At 48.7% G+C, this 25726-nt stretch overlaps 1 protein-coding gene across 2 annotated transcripts in view; it reads right to left on the reverse strand.

Annotated features, from left to right (window-relative positions):
* The window catches only part of Chid1 (chitinase domain containing 1), a 40556-nt gene extending 16134 nt beyond the window's left edge, over positions 1-24422 (reverse strand). Inside the window, exons 1-9 of one of the 2 annotated variants that reach the window (XM_021190604.2) lie at positions 24349-24418; positions 17673-17827; positions 15393-15542; positions 14805-14937; positions 13736-13780; positions 12841-12947; positions 11666-11727; positions 7824-7916; positions 562-663 (exon numbers count right to left, since the gene is read on the reverse strand). In XM_021190604.2, the coding sequence (XP_021046263.1) occupies positions 562-663; positions 7824-7916; positions 11666-11727; positions 12841-12947; positions 13736-13780; positions 14805-14937; positions 15393-15542; positions 17673-17792 (812 nt within the window). In that variant the 5' untranslated portion in view covers positions 17793-17827; positions 24349-24418. Of the gene's footprint in view, positions 1-561; positions 664-7823; positions 7917-11665; positions 11728-12840; positions 12948-13735; positions 13781-14804; positions 14938-15392; positions 15543-17672; positions 17828-24348 lie in introns of both variants that reach the window. The other variant, XM_029535068.1, reaches the window with a different exon arrangement.
* Positions 24423-25726: the final 1304 nt, after the last annotated feature.

The following is a 25726-nucleotide window of genomic DNA, read 5'->3' on the forward strand; positions in this document are numbered from 1 at the left end:
TCGAGACAGGGTTTCTCTGTATAGCCCTGGCTGTCCTGGAACTCACTTTGTAGACCAGGCTGGCCTCAAACTCAGAAATCCACCTGCCTCTGCCTTCCAAGTGCTGGGATTAAAGGCGTGCGCCACCACCGCCTGGCAACCTTGGCACCTTTTGAGGGGACCCACAGGTGCCTTGCATGGGGCAAGTACTTACTTGTAATCTCCCCATCCCTAGAGAAGTAGGAACATGTCTAAAATACTGAGCAAGGAAGGGTCAGTAGACATGCAGCTAGGACCAATGCCCAAGGGAAACAGAAGTGGCAGACAGACTGTGCCTATGTCACTGGTGACAAAGTTCCACCCAGGCAGTGTCAGCTCTCCTGAGAACGGGGAAGGAACACCATTAGCTTCCATCTGGCAGCATCTGGTGCAAAGAAAGTGACTGCCCATATGTGTTGGTCCACAGAGCCCAACAGAGGCAGATGTCCATAGAGGCAGATGTCCGCTTGAGAGACCAAGGTGCAGGCCTGTATCTTCCTGAGGACCAACTGTACATACAGCGCCCTACCAGCCCATACTCACTGCTGTGATGTGGAGTAGTCATATGTCATGAGGCTGAAGCCATCTAGTATGGGGGCCAGTTGCTCAAACTCCTTGTGTGTAAACATGCCCAGCTGGTCAGTCCTGTGACAAGGCAAGCAAACCTACGTTGAGTTACTATGTATGGATGGCTGGCCTTCCTCAATAAGAGTCAGAACAAGCATGCTGTCTGGGTTCCCAGCCTGTACCCCTTCTCCTTCCTCTAAGACAGTAGTTCTCAACCTTCCTAATGCTGCGGCCCTTTAATACAGTTCTGCATGTTGTGGTGACCTCCAGCAATAAAATTATTTAGGCTGTTACTTTATAACTGTAGTTTTGCTACTATTAGGAATTGTAATGTAAATACCTGTGTTTTCTGATGGTCTTACGTGACCCCCATGAAAAGGTTGGTTGTTTGACACCCCCCATGGGGTCACAACCCAAAGTTGAGTACTGCTGCTCTAGTGTGCTATTTTGTACTTTCCCTCAGTAGTGTGCTATTTGGCTGGGGTCATATATACTTTGGGTGCTAGGATGAGGGCTGAAGTCAAACAGAGAAGTCCCTCTTTCCTTCCCCCTGGAAGGTCCTGAGAGCAAGAGGGGTAAGAGCTGCACAGCTTACCTGGCACTCACCCTCTTCCAGAACCATTCCATAGTGGGAACATATAGAAGAGGACAGACTCATAGAGGTCCCAGTTGCCCAGACATGGCTGAACCATTTCCCCGTGTCCCCAGGGCCTCTGAAACATATTATCTTGGCCCCATAATATAACAGTTCTTCCTACTCCTGCTCCCAATGGAGACCAATCATTCAATCTAGAACTATGGCTCTGTGGTGTCCTTAGAGTGAGAAGGGTTCACTCATATATAGGCTCATTCATTTGAATAGTTAGTCAACAGTTAGTTGAACTGTTTGGGAAGAATTAGAAGGTGTGATCTTATTGGAGGAGGTTTGTCATTAGGAGTAGGATTTGAGATTTTTGGTTTTTTTAAAGATTTATTTATTTTATGTATGAGTACACTATAGCTGTACAGATGGTTGTGAGCCTTCATGTGGTTGTTAGGAATTGAATTTTTAGGGCCTCTGCTTGCTCCAGTCAGCCCCGCTTGCTCAGGTCAACTCCACTCGTTCTGGCCCCAAAATTTATTATTATACATAAGTACACTGTAGCTGTCTTCAGACCCACCAGAAGAGGGCATCAAATCTCATTACAGGTGGTTGTGAGCCACCATGTGGTTGCTGGAATTTGAACTCAGGACTTTCAGAAGAGCAGTCAGTGCTCTTACCCGCTGAGCCATCTTGCCAGCTCCCAGGCTTTAAGGTTTCAAAAGCCAATACCAGGTCCAGTCCCTGCTCCCGCCTTTGCCTATGGGTAAGGATATAAAGATCCCAGCTACTATTCCAGCTCTGTGACTGTCTGCTTCTCACCATTATTATTATCACAGCCTAACCTAAAACTATAAGCAAGTCCCCAATTAAAGGCTTTCTTCTAAAAGAGTTACCTTGGTTATGCTATCTTTCTTTCTTCCTTCCTTTCCTTCTTTCTTCCTTTCTTTCCTTCTTCCTTCCTTCCTTCCTTCCTTCCTTCCTTCCTTCCTTCCTTCCTTCCTTCCTTCCTTCCTTCCTTTCTTCCTTTCTAAAGATTTACTTATTTTATGTATATGAGTACACTATAGCTGTCTTAAGACATACCAGAAGAGGGCACCAAAACCCATTACGGATGGTTTTGAGTTACCACGTGGTTACTGGGAACTGAACTCAGGACCTCTGGAAGAGCAGTCAGTGTTCTTTAACTGCTGAGCCATCTCCCCAGCCCCCAAGGTCATACTATCTCTTTATAGAAATGCAATAGAAACTAAGACTAAGACAGGCTCCTATGGCAAAGGCTTGCCTGCTCCTAGGTGGACCCTCATCTAAACCTGCCAATGTTTACAGACTCCTAGTATGTCAGGCCCTGCTGTTTCTAGATCTGATTGCTCATCAAGAAACGCATGAGCTACAGCTAGAGACTGGCAGAGGAGTACCCTTTCTTAGTCCTACCTTGTGTCATGGATTCAGCACAAGTGTAGGAGGAAGGCTCAGAAAGGCTCAGAAAGGTGTGGCTGAAGCCTTTGGGCAAGAAGAGGCTCCTGGGGCCTAGAAAGTTCCAAGCAGAGTAGCTATACCTGGCAAAGTCCCACCCAGGGACCTGTGGCCTCACTCAAGGCTGGGGAAGAACACTTCTCCCTGAAGACTTACGTCAGTGTCACTCAATGCCCAGATACTCACAGTGAAGAAAAGCAGGCCTCTCCCAATGGCAGGATAAATCTGCATCAACCTTGCACAGAGAGGGGGCATAGATCCTGTCTGAAGGCTCCCAGAAAAACTTCTTCTGCTAAACCACACTGGCCAGGCTGTAAGCACCCTCTGACCCCAGGCCAGAAGCTCAGAGGGAACTGTAGACAGGACTAGTCAACGTAGACAGTATCTGCCATCTGTTAGGTAACAGCACTGCCCACTGCCTGGATTCCTAAGACCTCAAATGGTATTCCCTACCAGTTGTGCTTCTTGGACCAGCTCACCTATCAGTTAGACCTCACCCAGAGGAGTGGGCAGGCCAGAAGGCATTCCGTGAGTTCAAGGTAGGTTACAAAGATCTGATCACCATATGATTCTGCCCAGGCACAGCTGGCCCCAGCACACAGTGTTGTTTGCTATCCTCTGACCTTTGGGTTCCCTGTCTCTAGGCACAGACCCCCCATGGTCACCTTTAGCTCCTCCAGGAAGACTGCTATAGCACTTGCCCTCACTGTGTTACTGGAACACCGAGCAGGGCAGGCACGGATGGGGAGATAATGAGTGCTGAAGGCAGAGGTTGGAGCACCTGAAGAACAAGGGTGTCAGAGGTTCTGACACCATAGGAGAGGGGGCAAGGTGGGAGAGAGACAGAATACAGGGACAGGCGTGAGTGGGAATTTTGGGAAGACCATGGGACCCTGTGGGGCCTATTTTCCTGAAGCATGCATTATTCCCAGAGGTTCCCATATGCAGCTTCTCACTGATGTAACCCAGTTCCACAGGCTGAGCCATTAAGAACAGCCCACATGTCAGAATGGCCTTATTCTTAAGTGGTCAGGCTAAGACAAGATGAAGACAAACAGGAACACAGCCAACACTTTCCTGAAATGGAGCAACCTTCTAGGGTGGTAGCCATCAACAGGAAGAATGGGACACCACTGGGCCTCTTACTACCCTCCCTACTCCCATCCTCCCAGCTATGCCCTTGGGGTTTTCTCTGGGAATATGTTATTTGTCCTTCTGTCTTTGAGGGAGAAAGGCTATGCAGAAGCTGTTGCTAGAGCCAACCCTCCCCAGCCTGCCCTGCTCCTGCCCCAAACCTCTGGGGAGCCTGGCCACTGAGCTGTTTCTCTTTGTTCCACAGCACCAGGACAAAATGAGTCCATGCTAGAGACATAAAAACAGCTTGCCAATAGGCCACACATGGCATGACTTCCAATAAACAGAAATTACTATTCATGCTGAAAACCTCATGTTCTGAATTAATTTCTGAGGGAGGAAAACAATATAACAAAACACATTACTCAGTGCCTGGGTCTTGGACAGGCCCCATGCAGCTGGGGCCTTCCCATGGCAAAGCAGGAAAGTACCTAGCCCAGGCAGTGAGACACTAAGCGCTAAAATGGGGCAATTCTCATAGCCCAGGCTACCCACTCTTTCCAATGATGAGACCCTCTTTTGCAGAGAGCAGAACTGTAATGACACTGGGCTGGAGCCCTCCGGCCATGTGGTTCTTTATCCAGACACCCTATAGCTAGGGAAAATGCCCAGATGGTGCCAGGGCACACTGTGCAGCTGTAGCCTGCAGAAAATACTCATGAACATAACAGTTATGGGCCCAGCAGCCCCACCCCACTGTCACCTGCAACCTCAGGGAAGTCAATGAAGCTGTCAACTCTTAACCATGCCCCAGGGCTACGGTATCTCAGCAAAGCAGCACTCTTTCCTGCTCTGGAGATTCCAACACACAAACTTTAGCTCCCTGTCCCTCAGCCCACAGGGTGTGTGCCTCCCTCCTCCAGTCCACAATTAACACCATCTATAGTTGACAGCATCTTAGTATTGGAGTTACAGCCAGATAGAAGGTACCCAGACTTAAGACAACCCTTCTTGGAGCTGTCCCACAGCCTTCCTCTGAAGCTTTATGCCCTTGTCCCTGTGACTCTTGCCTCCTCTGACTCCTCTCTCCATGCCCCTGGGTGATGAGCCAGGCCCTACTTCCAGGACAACAGAATGGGTTGCCAGTTTACCCTACAGTTAACAGTCCCTGTTACCCATATTGCCTGGCCTTGTTGTTCCTGTGATCTCTGTCATCAACCTAAGAGGTCCCTAAGAGCTAAGGAGGCCAAGGAAATGTGAAAGGCAGGTTAGAGATTGACCTGACTTCTAACTTGCCACACCCCTCACTGCCATTCTGGATTGTATGTTACTGGCTTTTGAGAAACCCAAGAGGTTGGCTAGAAGCAAACCTGATTATCTCCTATGTCCCTAAGATGGTATGTTGCTAGCCCCAGTAGGTATGGGGATCTAATTAAACTACATCTTCAAGGCTGCCACTCTGCCCTGGTTTTTATATTGCTGAGTGTATGCAAGTAACCTTGAAGTGCTCAAGGTCAGCTTGGCTGAATAGCTGCCCAGTTATAGGGCAGGACCCCGAGGGTCTGCAGTGCTGTGGCAGTCATTTCTGTAGCAGCTCTGACTTAACCTGCCTTTGGTGACAAAGGACATAAATGAATTTTCATTTGATAACTAGAAGCCACCCCCACTCCCACACACCCGAGCTGTCTTCCTAGAGCAGCCTTTATGAGGCAAATGACAACATGACTGTGTCCTGCTGAAGATGCAGGGCACAGTTGCTGATTTGGCTCCCTTGTAGAGGTGGCTCTCTGCTAAGGGTTGGGGGAGGACAAACAAGGAGGACAGTAAGCATCCCCATGCCCTGGAGCAGTGCCAACAGAGCCCCACTACCCTCAAGGCAGGAGGGTCAATCCCACAGGGCATCAACCAGCTAAGGGCCCTGCTTCCCCTCAGACTCTTGCCACTCTTGGTCCGTCTTCCAGCCACTGCAGATGTGTCCCCCACCCCCACTCTGGGTACCCTCCAGAATCCCTCTCCTCATGGCCACAGAAGGTGAACTATGTGCCTCAGTCACTGCCGAGTGGGTGATGGCCTTGGCCTTGGGCAGAGGACTGAGGGTTTGGGTGGAGATGCTTGGGCAGAGAGGTCCTCTGCAAAATATGGCACCCCAAGCCTGACCAGAATCTGAGAGCAGTTTCTACAGACTCAAAACCTGCCACAGGGTTCTGAACTGTACACTCCAAGTTTCCACCTAGCTATGGCACCCCAGCCAACATTGTGTACCAAGAGATCCAGAAATGAGCACCCGGCAGAGGCAGCCGATACCACAATTCTGGAGGTCCTTCTGGAAGTCTGTGACTCCCTTGCTGTCTCTTCCACCTGGGTCTGCAAGACTGTTTGTTCAGCTGAGGAAGAAAACTTATAGAATGGAGCCTCACTACACACACAGGCCCCACACATTAAAACGTAACCTAGCCTACATGGCGAATTCCAGGCCAGTCAAGGATACAGTGATATGTTGTTAAAAACAAAACAAAACAACAACAAAAGTGACTTGAGCTAATTTAGCACCTGTAAGGTACTTGGACAGCTAGCTGTCACAGATACTAGCTGCTGAGACCTACCCTGTGTCACCTAGCACTTCTAGAGCTCCTGAGCAGAGTGGCATACAACTCTCATGCTTTCTACTTTCCAGGTTCCTACCCAGAGGCACCAGACCCCACGGCATACACTCTGCAGCAGGACTCCTGGGCTAGGCCTGAAATCAATGTGCAGAGCCTGCTGTTGTACTCAGCAGCCCTTACTAATGGGCTGAGAGCTGAGGAAGTTTACTGAGAAAGCCCAGACAGCAGGCAGACATCCACACCACACACAGGGGCCTTGGCACACTTAAGGTTGGGATGGGAATACTACCTCGAGCTGGTGGGTCTTAAGCTTTGAACTGCCTCTATAGTAGCACCTGTAGTGACAGGTGACACTAAGTGACACAGAGTAGGTCGTCATCAAATAGTGTTCCTGTCAGCTGCCCAAGCACCTTGCAGGTGCTACATTAACTTGGTTTTTTGTTTTTTGTTTTTTCTCTATTTGTCTTGGGTTTTTTTTTGAGACAACATCTCAGTGTAACTCTGGCTGGTCTGGAACTCATCATATAGATCAGGCTGGCTTCAAACTCACAAAGATCCACCTGCCTCAGCCCCATGAGTGCTGGAATTAAAGATATATACACCACACTAGGCTTTTCACCTTTATATGAGACAATGGTTTCTCTATGTAGCCTTGACTGGCCTGGAAGTTGCTATGTAGATCAGGCTAGCCTTAAATTCACAGCAAAGTAATTTCTTTCATAAGGATTCATCGAGTTGCCAATGACACCCCATGCCCTGGAGGCATAGCCAACTATATCCAGCTACTATCATTTCAAATAGCTGAAGACTCAGAGATGACCAGAGAGAAGGGTACTTTCTTCTAGTGTGTAGACCAGGGAGCTTAGCATCCATCAGAGAGTTTGAGGGCCAAGTAGATAGGGCTGCCCTTGAAAGTTTAAACACCAGGAAGATTCCTAGGACTACTACCAATAGTGCTACCTGCCTTCCATACCTGTTCCTGCCTGCTGTACCCCAGGTCTATCCCTGGGTGACTGAGTCTCCTGCTTCACAGTATTGTCATTTCTAAGTCAAACACTGGTGATTTCTAGGAGAGGGTCTAGGCAGGGTAGACATGGGAATCCAAATGCCTTGGCTCCAGTTGTACCTAGGTCATTACATCTTGTCCCAAAGGTTCCAAAAGAGCTGCCTCACACGGCTGGGAATGGGAAGGAGCCAGAGTCTGGAACATAGGCTTCAGTGGCTCCAGTTGGCAGCAGCTTGCCCAGCTGTAGTGCAATATGCTATAGGCAATTAAGTATTGATAGCCTAAGAACTGAACTAGGTGCCTCAGAGCCCCAGAGACATTAGATAATGAGTCTAAACTTATGGATTCTCACGGTGATGAATTCCTCAGTTGATGTCTATATTGAGGGACAAGACAGGTCAGAACTGTAGGTCAGCTTCCCCCTCCCTTACAACCTTTTTTTTTTTTTTTGGAGTGAGGGCCCTTGACTAACTGTTTTCCACCCTTAGAGTGCACTTACCCCGGGGTGACAGCGGGTGGGATGACCAGAATGACCAGCAGCCTGGCCTGGTGCAGCGCCTCAGCCAAGTGAGTAAGCATGTGAATGAGGCCTCTGTAAGATGCAAGAAGCAAGGTTAGCCCAGAGCACTGTGGGGCTCCCTGGCACCCACTGCATCAAGAACATACCAGATGGAGCACCATCCTTAGGCCCTGTTGCAGAACTACAAGCCCTTCACAGGGTTTTCTGTACTGCTCTTCAGTGTGAACCCATGAGGGGAGCTGAGGGAAAGGAGACTCTGTACCCCAGTTGAGCCTGCCTTTCCTCATACTTGGGGATCCCCAGGAAAGTGGTGTTTTCAGGGCACTGAAGGGCCAAATACTGACCCAGAGAATCCTAATCACCTTCAAGCTATGGGGTACCACAAAACACTTTGAGCAACGTGCAAGGCAGGGAAGGAAGATGAAATGAATACTTGGAGTAGATACTAAGAGAGCGGGGCAGAGGGGTAAGCCAGGCAAGGCGGAGAGACAGCTGGCGGTATACCTCAAGGACAGATGCCAGCTTCCCTCCTCACATGGCCTGGGAGCCCACCTTCTCCTTACCCCTCTAGTGGACTGCCTGTAACATGTTCTACACCAGCTGTTTCCCTGAAGGTGGCCATCTGAAAGGAGTTGGCCCAATGCAACTGCTATGAGGTCAGGTTTGTCACGCTGTGCTCACTCAAGGAGGGTCTGCTACTGCTTTGTAAAGAAAGTCCCCCCCCCCCCCCGTACAGCTGGACCTTCGAGAACAGCTCCATCTGCAGACAGGCTGACAAGGCCTACATTTGTACAGCCAAAGCTGAGTACCTACTGGCTGCAAGACTTGCCCCTAGATCATCTCTGCAGACACTCTGTAGAGTCCTGTCAGTGGCTAACTCTGGACAGCAATGGCTTCACTCTCTCTGATGTGACCCAAATTGAGCTATAACTTTTCAACCTGAGTATCAGGGATTACAGTGTGACAACTCTAGCGATGAGGGGCTAAAGGGCAATAAGTCCCAGTTGTCTGTCCTTCTTTGGTCTGGTATACACTTTGTAGGTTGCAGGTAGCAATACAGCTCTTATGCAGGTGGACCAGAAGAATGCTGCCCATGTGCTGAAGTAATGTGGAAAGCCAACCCCACCAAAGGAAGACTGTAGGACAGCAGCAGGATGATCTTTTCCTCAGGGCATATGAGACCTAAGGACTCAGAGGTGCCTAAGGTCATTCCAGGGGCTTTCAGAAGACAAGTACGAGCCTGCCTCATCCATCTCAAGGGCCCACACTACAGCCACTCTAGACATAGGGACTCTATACGAGTACCCCAGACAGACTTTTAGTGGGACTGGCAGTAGACTTAGCCCATAAAAGACTTAGCCAACAGATCTTGTAGGCAGCATATCTCCGAGCCTGTGCCAAATAGCCAATGCATGTGACCAGAAGCCACTGGGATGAGACAGCGATGGGGGCAGAGAATATAGGCTCTTTGTTAGCAGTCTGTCTTCCACTGAGGGACCAACATCTTCCAGGGGCAAGGTTACACAAGGTTACCCAAAAATCTACTGTTTCCAGCAGCCATCACTTCCCTGCCATTGCTGCCATCCACATTTTGAAGAGGTTACTACTACAAGACCTGTGGTGTTTGCTGGGATGAGCCCCGTAAATGGAATTTATCCTGAATAGGGCTGGCTAAAGCCCCGAAGAAAAGCCTTTGATAGGAGCCTAAACAGACTGGGATACTAGGCGGGACCTGCTCTCATAGGACCCTAAGACCAGGTGGCCTAAATGCTGCCTGCATAGCCTCTCCTGCCATGACTAGCGACTTCTGCCTAAGGACAGATAATTGTGACATATGGTAATCTGAAGAAAAGCCCCCAAAGATGAGTCAAACAGTCCCTCTACACATCCAGTATGCTCTGGGAAAACTGGAAAAAAGGCTGTCTCCTGAAACCAAGAGTCTTGGGCCCTACTATCACCTTAGACTAAGGGCAAACATGTATGTGTCAAACATGTGACTTAGTTCTTCAAATCCAAGACAGATACTTACAATGTTAAGAGGCAGGGAACGTCAACCACAGCTGTACTCTCCTTCTACATTTCTATTGTGTCTACGACAACCAGGCTCCTCCTGGGGCAGTGTCCAAAGGAATCATAAGCTAGATGGACTTTGGGGCTCAGGAGCCTGGCCACTATCTATGCCTCAGCCTCATTCCTGCTCTGCAAAGAGCTCTGCACTATCCCCAGAGCACAAAGGTTCATGGAGGCTGTTCCTACTTCCATGTCTCCTACTGCAGGCTCTTGAGCCTCCCATCCCTAGACCTCCCCATCTGATATTAATGATCTATTGGGAGCCTAGACACAATGCAGCTGTGTTTTGCTGCCTACTTAATGTGCTGAAACACAAATAAATTATAGCAAATCTCTGATTAATAGATCTGTGGTCTCCAGAATTAAAAGAAAGGATGGTTGGCAGCGGAGTCATCTTTGTTGGGGCCCTCTGCCCAGCAAGGACACAAAGCTGGGTCTGGAGATGTAACATGGCTAAGAGTTGGGGGCACCTAACTCGAAGGCCAGAGCTGTGGTCCTTTCAGAGGTACTGCAGGCAGAAGATTCCCTACTAACTCACGGGCACACTTCTCCCCTGTGGTTGCCTCTGATTAGGGTCTTTCATCAAGGGCAAGGCCCAGGCACACCTGGCACTAGGTACACCCTCTGGGCTCTCAGAATGAACATCCCTTCATCAAATGACTTCCTCATTCCCACCCCTACAGGGAGTGTTTCATCTCACCAGAACCTCCTTTGCAGGCTACAAGAGATTCGTGTGTGGATGCTGCCTCCAAGTGGACAGAGTTGAGACCTACAGTCTCTACAAATAGCAAAGTCTCTAAGAGTAACAAAGGGCTAGGAGGAACCTCTGAGACAGTAAAGGACAGGAGAATGGCTGAGCCAATTCTGAACTGTGGCTTAAAAAGCACAAACAGAACTCCTTTATGCAAAAAAAGGAGATGGAGCTGATTCCAGAGCCTCTACTGTCCAAACATCCGTTATGAACTGTGCAAACTTCTACTGAGAGTGTACCCAGACAGTCCTGTGCAGGACAAAATGTCCTTGTGTCATCTTCTAAAGGGTAGAACTCCCAATTTGGCAGAGCTAACTAAGGTAGCTGTTTCAGGACCCAAATAACCTGAGCTAAGGATCAAGGAAGTCCCATTCCTCAGTAGGCAGCCAGCCTCAGGCTGTGTTGGAGCTGCTGGCACTCCGCACAATTCCCTCCTTCCTGGTCTCACTCCTGTAAGTTTCAGATGCACTGGCTGCTGGCTGGGATGGTGGCAGCAAGGAGACATGAGGCCTTCTGCGGCCTCCTCCCAGCAGACTCCTCCTATGCACTTGGACATTCCTTTCCCAGTAAACATTGTGACCATCACACCCCAGGTGTTGGCCACACTCAATCAGCCTCTTTTTAATGTCCCAGGAAGACTCCTTTGTGCTCAGTGAGGAAATCTACTTGGGTTTAAGCTGAACATCTATAGCGTAGACCCAGCCACCCTTCTCTCATTCAGTCCTCCTGGGTGAGGATCCCCCATTTCCTTTAGCCATCCTAGAGGGCCCTCCAGACTAGCACAGTGATGTGGTCAGGACAAGCTGCCTGCCCTGTGGCTATTCATGGCTTCTCTGGGTAGGCATCCACCTTTTATAGGGTCCCATCTCCAATCCAGAGCCCAGAGGCTGGGGAAGGAAGGCCTTTCCAGGCAGATTCTCTCTCCCTTGGTTCTTCCGCTGGCTTCTCCAAACATAGGGGCCAGAAAGAGAACTGAGCAGCTGCCCACATCCCCACTCACACATGTTTCTGGCTCAGCAACTGGCTCCAGACCTCCACCACAAAACCGTCAAAATGCTGGTTCTGAAAGAAATGGGCAGGTGAGGAGAAATGGGAATCTAGGAGGATTGGGTAAGACAGAAGAGATGCCACTGGCTTGGCATATAGCAAAGTAGCACAGTCACTTACGAGGCAAGACCCCAGTCTGCACTACTCATTCACTAGTTCCTCTGAAGCAGGCAGCAGGGGGAGGGGGTATGCCACAGCAGCCAGAAGGGCAGAGTGCTCAGTTGCCCACACTTCTCCACCCCTGCAGTAGCCCAGGCATCCTGATGGCCAGCAGGGATGGTCTCACCTCTGGAAGTTATGGAGTTTTAGCCAAAGGAAGCTTTCTGGCCCCAGAGATAAAAACTTTCCCACCTCTGGAACTCCCAAAGCTACCAACAAGAGGTGGTACAGCCTGAGTGGGGTTTATGCTATCCACCCTGGAAGACATGGGTTGCATAAGAAGATACCCAAGAAAAAATTCAAGCAAGAGGAGCCAGGTCATACTACCTGTAATCTCAGCACTTGGGAGGTAGAGGCTGGTGGGTAAGAAGTTCAAGTCTAGCCTCAGTGACACAATAAATTCAGAAGTCAGTCTGGGCGTTGTGAGATTGTGTCTCAAAAAAATTTAAATAAAAAAAGCCACCAAGATAGCTTAGGAGGTAAGTGAGCTTTCTGCCAAGTCTGAAAACCTGAGTTTGATTCCTGGAATTCACATGGTAGGAAAGAATAACTCCAGCAAGATGTCCTTTGCCCTCTACACACATGTTGTGTTATTTCTCCTCTACATGCACGCACACAAAAATAGTGTTAAAGAGAAAAGAGGAGCCAGGCAGTGGTGGCGCACACCTTTAGTCCCAGCACTCTGGGGCAAAGGCAGGTGGATCTCAATGAGTTTGAAGCTGCCCTGGTCAATAGAGTGAGTTCTAGGACAGCCAAGGCTACACAGAGAAACCTGTCTTGAAAAACAAACAAACAAATGAAGGTTGCAGGTGGGGACCTTTGGTAGCCTCAGTCAGAGAAGAAAGCAAAGCAAGACAAGGAGGAAAGTTGGGAGCAGACTGTACAGCCTGTCTGGGGAGGAGGGGTCTGGTGGCTGGTGCTCCAAGCTCTGTCTGAGCCCTGAGGTCCTGAGGAGCACATAGGTCTCACCTTTGCCACCTGTACCACAGTCTTGCTGAGCTCTTCTATCTCATCCTCACTGTCTAAGACGTTTCGGAAATCATCGTAAGTCCAGTCTTCAAACAGAAGTCGAGGCACTGGTGGCAGGAGAAAACACACAGGAAGATCATGGCCAAGAAACAATGAACTGCCCTCTGATTCTTGTTGTCTGTGAAAGTGCTCCCTTGGCTCCCAGAGCAGGGACCAGCAGGGAGGCCACCGAGGCAGTCATGGATCTATCCAGTGCAGACATCCTATACCCACAGAGCCTGGCAGGAGGAAGGAAGGAATAAGGAGACACTAACCTGTCAAATATCCCTAGGGCATATTTGGCTGGGCTAGACCCCCAGTTCATCTGGATCTTTGCTGCTCTGCCTTGTCTATCTCAGTCTGATGAGTGATGGCTTCCACTCCTGTACCACAGGGTGGAATGATAGGTCCTCTCCTGTTGTTGCTTCTGATCCTCAAGTAGCTTCCCCTAAGCCTGAGCTCTACAGGCTCCTCTGTTGCCCTCAGGTTCCTGCTGTTCTTTGGGAAATTTTTCCTTCCCATACCAGCTATGAGCCTCAGAGGCACAGGCAGGGTAGGGCAACATCACCCTCAGGCCTAGCCTGGCACCAGGAAACTCAGTAATGCTTGCTAGACAGGAAGAAAGAAGGAAAAGGGAACAGTATGCAGGAAAACCACCACCCAAGGAGGGAGGTGTTGGTGGCCAAGCTCAGCTGACTGCTCAGAGCATTCAGCAGAGAGATACACCTTCAAGTAGCGCATCCGAGATCAGAAGGAACATGCAAGGACCTAGGGTACCTGTTTACCCACAGGGAAATTGTAATATCTACACGGTATGGCTAAGGCTGCTCTTCTGACCATCCCCAGGCCCACTCACCTATGCGCACACCTTTGGCATGCTTCTTGACAGCTCGCATCCACCCTGTCAGAGATGAAAGGGACAGTCAGTAGAGGGCATATGTCCATACCATTCCTCGCTCCTCTTCTGGCCCAGGGCGACCTTGCAGTCACTTCTCTCCTCCTTCAACTCTATTCCACTCCCTCTTCCTGCCCTGGTCCCTTCTCCCATCAGTTTTCCCAGATCTTCACAGCATCGGGAAAAAAACACTCCTGGTCTCAGAACTCTAAACCCAGCCAACCCTGTTAATTCTGTCAGAGGCCAAATATGGTTCAGCTGTGTAGATTATCTAGTCCCCTTCCAACAGTGCGTGTCATCAGTGGAGTGTCCTGATCCAGCCTATTTTCTTCTTTGGACACCAAATGCAGAGCACTAGGGAAGAGAGAAAAGGGGGGAGCCAACCATTCACTGCCCAGATGCATGAGTCACTCAGAGCCTGCCTTCCTTACACTCACATGCAACTCTGACATTAAAGAGAAGGAATGTTGAACAGCTCCTGGCACTAGAGACAGAAAAGAAAGAAGGCACAAATTCCCAGTGCCCTTCAATCTGTCATCCCCAGGATAGCATCTCACCCCCTTTAGCTGACCAGCCTTGTAGACTTCATAGTGGTGACTGCCCCAGGGACTGTCTTTACCTGGCAGGCCATTCTTCACACTCTGCACACCTGGCTCCACTCTGAGACAGCAAACTACATGTCTATCATATTCACACACACACACCTAGTCACACGTGGTATCTCTCACGGTCACAACCCTACAATCATATCCAGAGTCACACACAGACAGTAATTCTACTGCTCCAGCCTCCTGAGTAGCAGAGATTACAGGCCTATTAACAGAGTCACAATTGATATATTTATGTACATTCACATTGCTACTCAATAGTCATAATACACAACCTAGCTAGCTGTGGTGGTGCACACCTTTAATGTCAGCACTTGGGAGGCAGACAGGCAGGCAGATAGACACACACAGAGACACACACACATTCACACTACCATATTCAGCCCTCAGGGGAAGTATAGATAAAAAGGAAGTGGAAAAACCTTGGTCCACATCATGGAGGCCTGTAATTTCAAACATCTCACGACCACGTCTCTTCAGCTGCAACCAGACTGGTGAGATCTGTGTGAACTTGCTCCCAAAGACCTTGGCAACGTCATAGCCATGGCTGTTCCACTGGCAGAGGAAGGAGAGGGCAGACAGAGAACAAGTAAATACATACCTGCACTGCTGTGATGCTGTCACCTAATGCTTTGGACATGCCCAGGTCAGTCATCATTATCACAGTGCTGGATTTGAGCTGCCACCAGTTCCCTGCCTGGGCTTCCCTCTTCCACTCTGCAGCCCACTGCCTGGGGTCGGGGCTCATGTCCCTTCACCAGGGCTCTACAAGTCCCCACCATGAACTATACAGCACTAGAGCTCTCCTCTACATCAGGAAGCATTGATGAGGGTCACCTGGAATCATAAGGAGCAAGCCCCAAGAAAACCCTGGTACCCTTCCCTCTGGCATCTTCATGTTAGCATCTCTCCTACAGTTTCATAGCAGCAGCAGCAGCAGCAGCAGCCATGGAGAGCAGAGCAACAGCCACGAGGACAGCCCTGTTCTGCACCACAAACTCTCGACTTACTGGAGTGACGTAGCCTAGGACCTCTCCAGCAAAGTTTCTCTCCCGAGCCCTTGCTGAGCAGTAGCTACGATGTTCAAGAACCACATCCTCAGCTTTGATGTCCGTCACCACCAGACCCCGATCTTGGACAGGTTTATCTGAAAACTGAGTCTGAAACAAAAGGGAGAGAGATAGGCTGTCTGACCTCTCTTCTCAGCGTGGAATGTGGCATTCGAGGCAACAGTGACAGTAGCAAGTTTCATTCAGTCACCGACGGACTGTGTCTCTGGATTAACATGGCACTGCTGATCTACCCTTGTGGGTAGAGGATTAAGGCCATAGTAGGTGATTTATTTCAGAAGGGTTCTAGCACCCAGTAAGACAGTAAGAGTGGTTCCTTCTACATATGAAGTTTGATATTTAGTACTCACAGCACTGGATACTCATCAAGGTACCCCAGGTCCTACACTGAGGACATGGCAAGTACATGCTATCCCACTAGCCACACCCTGAGTCCCCCAACCAGGAAGCTAGTATGTCTGCCTCTCCCTGACCTGCTCCTAGATGACCTCCATCAGGTTCTCACCTTGCCAGGTCTGTCCACTCTTTGGGGCCCAGCTCAGCCTTCCCTATTAGCGTTTGGTTCCCTGGTCATTTCTGCAAGAGACACTGTCTTAGGGTTTCTATTGCTGTGATGAAACATCAGAACCAAAAGCAACTTGGGGAGGAAAGAGTTTATTTGGCTTACACTTCCAAATCACTGTTCACCACTGAAGGAAGTCAGGTCAGAAACTCAAACAGGGCAGGAACCTGGAGGCAGGAGCTGATGCAGAAGCCATGGAAGATTGCTGTTAACTGGCTTGCTCATCATGGCTTGCTCAGCCTGCTTTCTTTCTTCTTTTTAAAATTTATTTATTTATTTATTTTTAGGTATATGAATACACTGTAATTGTTTTCAGACATATCAGAAGAGGGCATCAGATCCCATTGCAGATGGTTGTGAGCCACCATGTGGGTGCTGGGAATTGAACTCAGAACCTCTGGAAGAGCAGTCGGTGCTCTTAACCTTCTCCAGCCTTCAGCCTGCTTTCTTATAGAACCCAGGACCACCAGCCCAGGGATGGCACCACCCACAATAAATAAGAAAATGCCCTACAGGCTTGCTTACAACCCATTTTATAGAGGGCTTTTTTTTTTTTTTGACAAGGTTTCTCTGTGTAGCCTCTGGAACTCACTCTGTAGACCAGGACAACCTCAAACTCATAAAGATCCTTCTACCTCTTTTTCCCAAGTGCTGGCATTAAAGGTGTGTACCACCACCATCCAGGTGTGGAGGCATTTTCTTTCTTTCTTTTTTTTAAAGATTTATTTATTATATGTAAGTACACTGTAGCTATCTTCAGACACTCCAGAAGAGGGTGTCAGATCTTGTTACGGATGGTTATGAGCCACCATGTGGTTGCTGGGATTTGAACTCCAGACCTTCGGAAGAACAGTCGGGTGCTCTTACCCACTGAGCCATCTCACCAGCCCTGAGACATTTTCTTAATTGAGATTCTCTCCTGTCAGATGACTCTAGCTTGTGTCAAACTGTCATAAAACCACCTAGCACATACAGAGATACCCATTGTTTGGGTTCTCTGCCCCAAGAGCATCTATAAGTCCAGATCTGGTGTGGTCCTAAGTCAGCAGCCTGGCCAGCAGCATGGGGACTGTTGAGCCTAAGGAGCAAGCTGGATGGGGGTCTAACCTTGGGTTTGCAATCCCTAGGAATATCCCAAAAGAACAGCACAAGAGCCATGATGGAAACACAAGCTGGGCTGTAAAGATGACCATGGGATAGGGAAGGCAGATAGAAGATGGAAATTGTCACAGGACACAGAGTCTGAGCAGGGAAGGTAATGGCTGTAAAAGCACAGTAATGGATCCATCTCCAGAGCCACTCAGGCTGCCTGCTGAGACACCACTAGCTTCTCAGAAAGCTGTGTAAGGGGGCTGGTGAGATGGCTCAGAGGTTAAGAGCACTGACTATTCTTCTAGAGGTCCTGAGTTTAATTCCCAGCAACCACATGGTGGCTCACAACCATCTGTAATGGGATCTGATGCCCTCTTCTGGTGTGTTTGAAGACAGCTACAGTGTACTCATATACATTAAACAAACAAACAAACAAACAAACAAACAAACAAATAAATAGCAAGCCGTGTAAGGAGCCAAGCCCCTGCTATGCTCTGACTCACGAAGATCCTAACCAGAAAGGACAGGTTAGGTTGTAGCCTCTGTGGTCACCTCGAGTTCCCTACCTTTTCCAGCAGCATCTTTGAGGCAGCTTTTTTGGCATCTGACTTTGACAGGGTGGTGTGAACAGAGCCACAGACCAGAGCAAGCCAGAGGACATGAAGAAGTGGCCACATGGCAGGCATGTCACAGCAGGAACCAGCCTCTGGGTCTAGGGGGGCTGCAGAAAGAAAGACGTACATGAAGGCGGACGATTAGCACAGACATGTGGCACAAACCAAACAAGTATATTTATGCTAATAGGGCTTGAGTCCTTAGGGCCCTTAGGCCAGCCCTAGTTACTGAAGTCAAATCTCTATAACTTCTAGGCTTCTCTACCTGGATCACCAGGTCCCCTCAGACAACACAGGCTGTCCAAAGCTATCCTTCCGACCACAAACAGCCATCTATCTAGGAAAATTGGCTCCCACATTCCTCTCAAAACAAAAGAAACCTCAGCAACAATGGGGCTGAAGTGTAAAATAATGAAGCCACAGAAGGTACTGGAACATACTATGGGCAACTACTTATGTAATCCCAGGGGAGAAAAGCCTTTTTCAAGTATATCAATGAATAAAAAATGAAATAAAAAGAAATAAAAATTTTAAAATGTGTAACTTTCACAGTTAAGTACTGTGTTACTGTGTTAAGTGCTTATAATCTTAGCTGCTGGAGAGCCTGGAACAAAAAGCCCGCTCGATCTCAAGGAGCTCATAGCTGAGGTAACACAGCAAGACTCTATCTCAAAATTTAAAAATATTTAAAACAAAATGTTTACTTAGGAGATAAAAAGCAAATTTAAAGACAAGTTAGTCAGAAAAACTTAACATAGGACACATTTGACAAATTCCTATCCATAATGTTCAAAGAAATAGTACAAATAAAAAAAGCCAGGTGTGGTGGCACAAGTCTATAACCCAGAACCTGATGCGGTTAGAGGAAAGAGGATCAGTTGTTCCAAGGCCACGCATGGATATTGAAGCCAGCCTGCCACATGAAACTCCGTCTCAAAAATAAATAAGCAAACAAATAAACAAGACATCCCAGGAAACAAGATCCCACTATAAAAACAAGAACAGGTTTCAAATACTGAGATACTCAGAGCCCCAGAAATGAAAGAAGCAAACACAGATGAGACATAAGATGGTGTCTCCACTCAGTGTGTGAAGGGTTAACTGGGAAAACTAACTCTTGGGCTAAGTGGGAAGTCCAGCTGGGAAACAGTTTCTTTGAATGACAGTGTGGCCATAAACACACAGTGTCCACCATACACTTCCTTCCTATTACAAGTTCCACTTCAAGGATGTCACATACACCGGAACCAAGCTTAGGGACTGGGTACTTCCGATACTGGAACACAGACAAGCATGGAGGTGCCTATGACTGTCTGCAACCAAGGCAAAAAACACCACACAACTGAATTTCTGCAGAAGAGTTGGTTTTCATTTGTTTGAGACAGGATTGTGCCAGGAACATCTCAGCTGGCCTCCAACTCAAGATCCTCCCACTGCAGTCTCCTAAGCCCAACAGCCTTGTTTTTATGTGCATATGCTCACACAGAAAAGTACTAAGGAGCAAAAGCAGAAGCAGATAGGTCATTTCTTTTTAGTTGCATAATTCACTTTTAGATCTTAGGAAATTCTGGATAGAGATGACCCAGGTGGGCTGTCATTCCCTCAAAGGGACTTCAAGATAAAGTGTGCAGAAGTGTATCCAGCTAGTCTCATGTCCCTGGTAACACAGTCTATCAGATCAAGTGAGGGGGTTGCAAAAGCTCAGGTGCATTCTGAGCATTCAGCACACTGCCCAACAGATGAGCAATAAAGCTTTCCCCTGTGGTCAAGAGCACCTAGGGATGCCAGGACCTAGGCTGAAAGCCTCCAGTAAGCCCAGCCAGGCAGGGTATGAGCCCTTAGCAGCAGCTTAGAGGCAGGTACACCCTGATGCCCCACTGCCTGTTCCCATGGCCTCCTGCTTCCTTTTGCTGTCACTTCCCTCACACTGCTACTGGTCTGACCTGAGGAAAGCTGGGATTGTGGCAATAAGCCTCCAAGCTTTGACACTCCAGAACAGCAACACATGTATGAAGCTATGACTAACATGTGGTCTTTGAGTAAGACAAGCCAGGAAGATTCTACTAGAAGATAGGCAAACCACAAGAAAGTCTAGACTTGAGGCTCTGAGGACTTAGGAAAACTGTAGAGTATATAAAATAATGCTGGACGGTTGAAGCCTCCAGCAAAGGCAGTGACTGTTCTAAAAGCTGGCTGGTTAGAGGAGTAAGATCCATGAATCTCTCACCCTAGTCTCCCACCCCACCAGCTTCTCTCCTACAACAAAATGAGAATTAAGAAAAGATAACTTCCTGTATCTCACTTTACCCAAGCTCACCACTTGGTCCTCACAATTGTGACACTTAAGATTCTGTGGCCCATGCCCCCCCCAGGGAACGGGAAATCCTAACCACAGTATGAGGTTGAGATCAGTGACCCAGAAAAACCCACACCTTGCCTGGCCAGTGGAACTATGACTACCCTAGCTCACAGGGATGTTGTTAGCCTCAGCTCCTACATAAGCAAGGCTTCTGTCCCTTGGGTGAAAAACTGGGTCACAGAAGGAAAGAGGTAAGAAACTCGATGTAAGTAGTCCAGGTCTGAGAGTATGTGCAGGCCTGTGATCTTGAGTCTCTACTAATCTATCTGTCGCCTAGACTTGCAGCTGCTCACTGTTCACAGTCTAAAGTCCCTCTGCCAAACACTTCCTTATCCCCTGACCTGTGACTTTATACCTACAGGAAGAAAGGGTGAAGGACGCCCAGCCTGGTGGCCCAGGCCTATAATCCCACACGGAACTTGAAGTACAAGTTTAAGGTCTGTCTGTACTACAGAGTTCTAAGCCAGACTGGGCTACTTAACAAGACCCTTTCTCAAAATAAAACAGGTGGGGGGGGAAGGGCTGGAGGGAAGGGCTGGGAATGTAGCTCAGTAATCCACTTTTCTAGAATGCATGAGGCCCTAGGCACTACCCCAAATACCCTCTGACCAAAGAGAGGTGGGATGTGCTGAGGAGATGTCTCAGCAAATAAGAGTACACACTACCCTTGTAGAGGACCAGAGATAGGTTGCCAGCACACGTTAGTACTCACAACCACCTATAACCCCAGTTCCAGGGGATGCAATGCTCCATTCTTATTTCTATAAATAGAAATAAGCACTTAGATGCTCATACAGAGACACAAACATATATGTGTGCTTTAAAAAATAAATCCTTTTAGCTGAGTGTGGTGGCACACACCTTTAATCCCAACAGAGGCAGGCAAATTTCTGAGGCCAGCCTGGTCTACAGAGTAAGTTCCAGGACAGCCAGGGCAATTACACAGAGAAACCCTGTCTCAAAAAAAAAAAAAACAGAAACAACAACAAAAAACCCAAAAGACCAAAAAGGTGGGGGTCTCTCTGGACAGATGGAGGGAGAGAGGTCCATTGGGTTGGGTCTGGAAGTAGAGCAGAACCAAAATCAACACAATGCTGCCACCGTGTTCCTAGCTGCTCATAAACGTGGATCCCCAAGGCTGGGTCTACAGATCAAGTTCCAAGACAGCCAAAGCTACACAGAGAAACCCTGTCTAAAAGGGGTGGGGTGACCCAACTTTCTAGACTACTAGGGTGTGCACGGGTGAGGCATGTATAATGATATAAAGGGTGTCCAAGCTACTGCACCTTTCATGGCTCCCACTGCCCAAACAACCATTAGGGCATATTCTCCGTCATGTTCTTCCCATAGCAGACTCCTAGGGTCTCACAGCATTCTTACATCAAAATGTGTTTTGTCTTCAAGCATTAATGGCTATCCTTTGGGCAGAACACCCCGTACACAGGGTGGAATGTTATAAATTCGGGCTACTTGAGTCTTGACTCCTGCTTATACCAAGCTAACAATGGAGAACATGCTATACTTCTTGTAACTCTGGCGTCACAAATCATTCCCCACTGGAAAGACTGTCTTAGTGAGGCTGACAAAGTCGTAGCAGAAGCTTTCAAATGTTTCTTAAGCAGACTCAAAGCGAGACATGTCAGGTGCTTTTTACAAAGAAATGCATTAATGTGTACAAATTATGTGTACAATCTGCTGTGCATGTGCAGTTACAGAAGCAAATTGGTGTTTATTTTGTGGTGCACTGTCCACTTCAGCTCTCCCTTAAGAACTAACTGTAGGGGGCTAGAGAGATGGGTCATCAGTTAAGAGAACTGGCTACTTTCACGGAGGACCTGGGTTCAACTCCCAGCACTTAACATGGCAGCTCACCACCCTCTTCTGGCTTCTGTGAGCACATACATACATTCAGGCAAAAATCACATACATATAAAAATAAAGTTGGTGAAAACATTAAATGGGGAAGAGGGACACTGGAGAGAGATCGCTCAGTGATTAAGAGCTCTGGCTATTCCTCCAGAGGACTGGCGTTCAAGGTCATGTATGTGTGTAACATACTGTCTAAAACTCCAGTTCCAGATGACGCCCTCACATAGACATACTTTCGAGCAAAACACCAGTGAACATAAAAACAAATAATTTTTAAAAATTAAAAGAACACCGGGTGGTGGTGGCGCACCACCCAGCACTTGGGAGGCAGAGGTAGGTGGATTTCTGAGTTCGAGGCCAGCCTGGTCTACAGAGTGAGTTCCAGGACAGCCAGGGCAACACAGAGAAACCCTGTCTCGAAAAACCAAAAAAAAAAAAAAAAAATTTAAAAGAACAAGTTTTAAATGGGGCATAGTGGATCACATCTGTGACCCCAGCACTAGGAAGGTGGAAGTGGGTAAATTAAGAGTTCAAGGTCATTTTTCAGCTATGTAGTTGTACATTTCTAGCTATGTAGTTGAGTTCAAGGCCACGCTGGGCTACAGGAGACCCTATCTCTTTGGCTCTCACACTAAGCTCCTGCTTTGGTATTGCAGTATTTGGGGGATGCTGATTGATGTATCCCGAGTACCTTTTACTATTGCTGCCTATTACTGGTTTTGTTAGGAGCAGGGAATTAAACCCATGGCTCTCCAGATACTAAGAAAATACTGGGCCATACTTTCAGCCCCCAGTGTTAATAGATTCACTGCTCTTACAGCAAGTATGATGGTCAGTCTACATTTTCATTTTTGAGAACAAATTTTGGAGTGAACTGTTCATATGAGGAGGTGGGTGAGTGTATGGTTGGAAATGAAGGTGACGTAAGAAGCAGGATGATCACAATCCCAGGTGACATTTATTTGACCATATGTTGCATGCCAGACCTGGTGAGTTACCCACAAGTTCTCTCCATAGCCCAGGACTCAGGCAGGCATAAATGTTATTCCCATTCACAGATAAGGAAACCAACACAGGGGGCAGCCCACCAAGCCGTGGGGCACGTGGCTACCATCCCATCCCAACTATACAATGCAATGCAAACAGGACTGTGATAAGATGGCTCAAGTTCCAGTTCTGTCACCAGCACACTGTCTCTGGGCCTCCCTGGGCTCCAGTCTAGAGATCTGTGCAAAGTTCTTTGGAAATTTTCCATCACAGAGTGTTCAAGATTTGAGGCTGTGCTGAGGGTAAGGCGCAGACTCATGTACCTAGCAAACTCGAAGAAACCCATACAACTTGCTGTATACCGTCCTACCTCAGGCTGGGCCCTCCACATAGAGCTCATTCTCTATGCCCGACAGCCACTGTGGCCTTGCTAACTCGCTTGCACACTCATGTCATCGTTCATTTGTGGCTCCACAAGCTATGCACACTAACTCACACATCTGAAATCTCTGACTTCATTATCTTACATCCTGGTTCGTGTTTATACTCCTTTATACATCACTCACCCATGTTTCTTCATATCCAGCTACACTGGCACATACACTTAACACATTCATGCTTCCTGCGGCTTCTTTTGCCCCACCCCCAAACTCTTTTTTGGAGACAGGGTCTTGTCATGTGGCCCTGGCTGTCCTGAGACTCACTCTATAGACCAGGGTGGCCTCGAACTCACAGAGATCCATCTGCCAGCCTTTGCCTCCCGGGTGCTAGGATTAAAGTCATTTGCTACGGGCTCTCTTGACTTTATGCAACGGCCTGTGCTCGCTCATAGTCTCATGTTACTGTTTGCTCGGAAGCTCCCTCACAGTGACACACTTGGTGTTCACACTTCTTTCTGCTAAAGAACAATGTCACACTCTCCCATACCTGTTCTCACCCTAACACTCACTCTCTCACCCTTGCTCACACTCACCCCCACTGGCTTTCTCACCCCTAATAAGCCCCTTGTTCTCACATCTACCCTCACCCATGCGGGCCCTCACACTCCCTCTCACTCTCACACCCGCTCGCTCTCTCACATACGCCCTTACTCTCACACTGACACACCTGCTTTCTCACACCTACTCGTTCTTACCCCAGCTCACCCTCACATCTGCTCATTCCACAGACCTCCCACTCACCCTCACATCTGTTTCTTCTCACACTGACAGGATCGCTCTCCCCCTCAAAGCCTCTCATCCTCACACTCTTCCTCGCCCTCACATTCATAGCTCCCACATTCGCTCTCATCCGTGCCCTCTCCTTCCCGCTCACACTCTGCCCGTTCTGTCCGGGGAGAGCCTCGCTGCCCGACGTTCCCGCATCATGACGCGGAAGATGAAGCAGTCCCATTGCCGCCACAGTCGGGCTCACCTTCATGTCAGGAGACCGGCCAGACCCATCAAGCACGGCCGGAAGTCGATTCAACCAGCCGGAAGTCCCGCCCACAGGCCTCCACTCGCTCCCGCTGCGCCACGCCAGCTTCCTAGATGCCTTGCGCACGGAACGCTGGGATGGGGCGGGACCGAGATTGGCTGGAGGGCGGAGTTAGAGGCGGAGCCTCGTAGCGGTGGCTGAGAGTGGGTCGGGACCGGTCAGTTGGATGAGGACTGAGCCGTGTGCGGAACGTGTACGGCATGGCCGTGGGTGTTGTTTCGGCTCCTGCAGCCAGTTCCCCTATTGTCAGATGCAGAAATCCTCCCAGAGAACCTGGTGGTGGTGTTGAACATCCCCTGCTCCGGTGTTGATGACTGGCTGTCTTAGCACCGTGCTGAAGTCTACATTACGTCCACATATGCGACCACCAAGGCCTTTAGGGTCTTGGGAACCCATCCCTGTCAAGTATGGGTGGCGCGGGTCACTATGCGCATAGTCAGTTCCGTGGTCTCCCAGATGTGTCAGGACAGACTGTGCGCCAAGTCTTTGAACCTCCACATTATCCCCATTGCCACATTTCTGTCACTATCCATAGGTCTGCAGTGCCCACTACACTGTCTCCAGTAGGGACACTGCTCCAGACATCCTTCTCCAGATGGCCTTGCCCAGCGAACGTTCTATCTATCCAAATCCCAGAGCTGTCTCTGTCCTCGTTTTTTGGTCTTGCAAATTGTAGGAGCTAGAACCCACAGAGGCAGACACCATGCTCCCCACCCCCATCTCAGCTTTAGCTAGAGGAGCCCAGACACTTCTTCGAGTGGGTTGAAAGCACACGTGACCAGCATTTTTATTTTTCATCAAGCTGACTAGTCCCCACCCCCATCTCTTGCTGTTCCCAGCAGTTTCCTGCAGAAACCACATTTGGTCTGTCCACACCCAGTTAAACCCTCTGGCCCACTCCACTAGGGTCTGTTCCAGGAGTCGCAGTGCGGCTGTTTCCCCATTCCTGCTGCTGCAGAGGTTTCTCACTGAGCTGAGCTTCGTGTTCTTCCTTCCGAATCACGTTTCCTCCTTTCTCTTCCCCATATTTTCTGCCAGCTGTCCCCCAAGCCTTTCTACAAGGGCGGGGCTGGGTGTGTATGCTAAGGCATCTTGTGCATCACCATCTGCTTTACTGGCATCCAGCTCAGCACCCTACTAGGAACAAATGCGCAGAACAGTGATTCCAAGTGGGCAGAACTCTGGAGAGGTGGATGTCCTGAGAATTGTTCAGTCCTAGCAATACTAAAGAGACCATCATTCTTTTAAACCAGCGAAGGCATTTGGATCCGACTGATGTAAGAGGTCTTTGAGCTAAAGACTTGGCAAAGTCCAC

The sequence above is a fragment of the Mus pahari genome, chromosome 1, assembly GCF_900095145.1.
Source record: "Mus pahari chromosome 1, PAHARI_EIJ_v1.1, whole genome shotgun sequence".
NCBI classification, from domain to species: domain Eukaryota; kingdom Metazoa; phylum Chordata; class Mammalia; order Rodentia; family Muridae; genus Mus; species Mus pahari.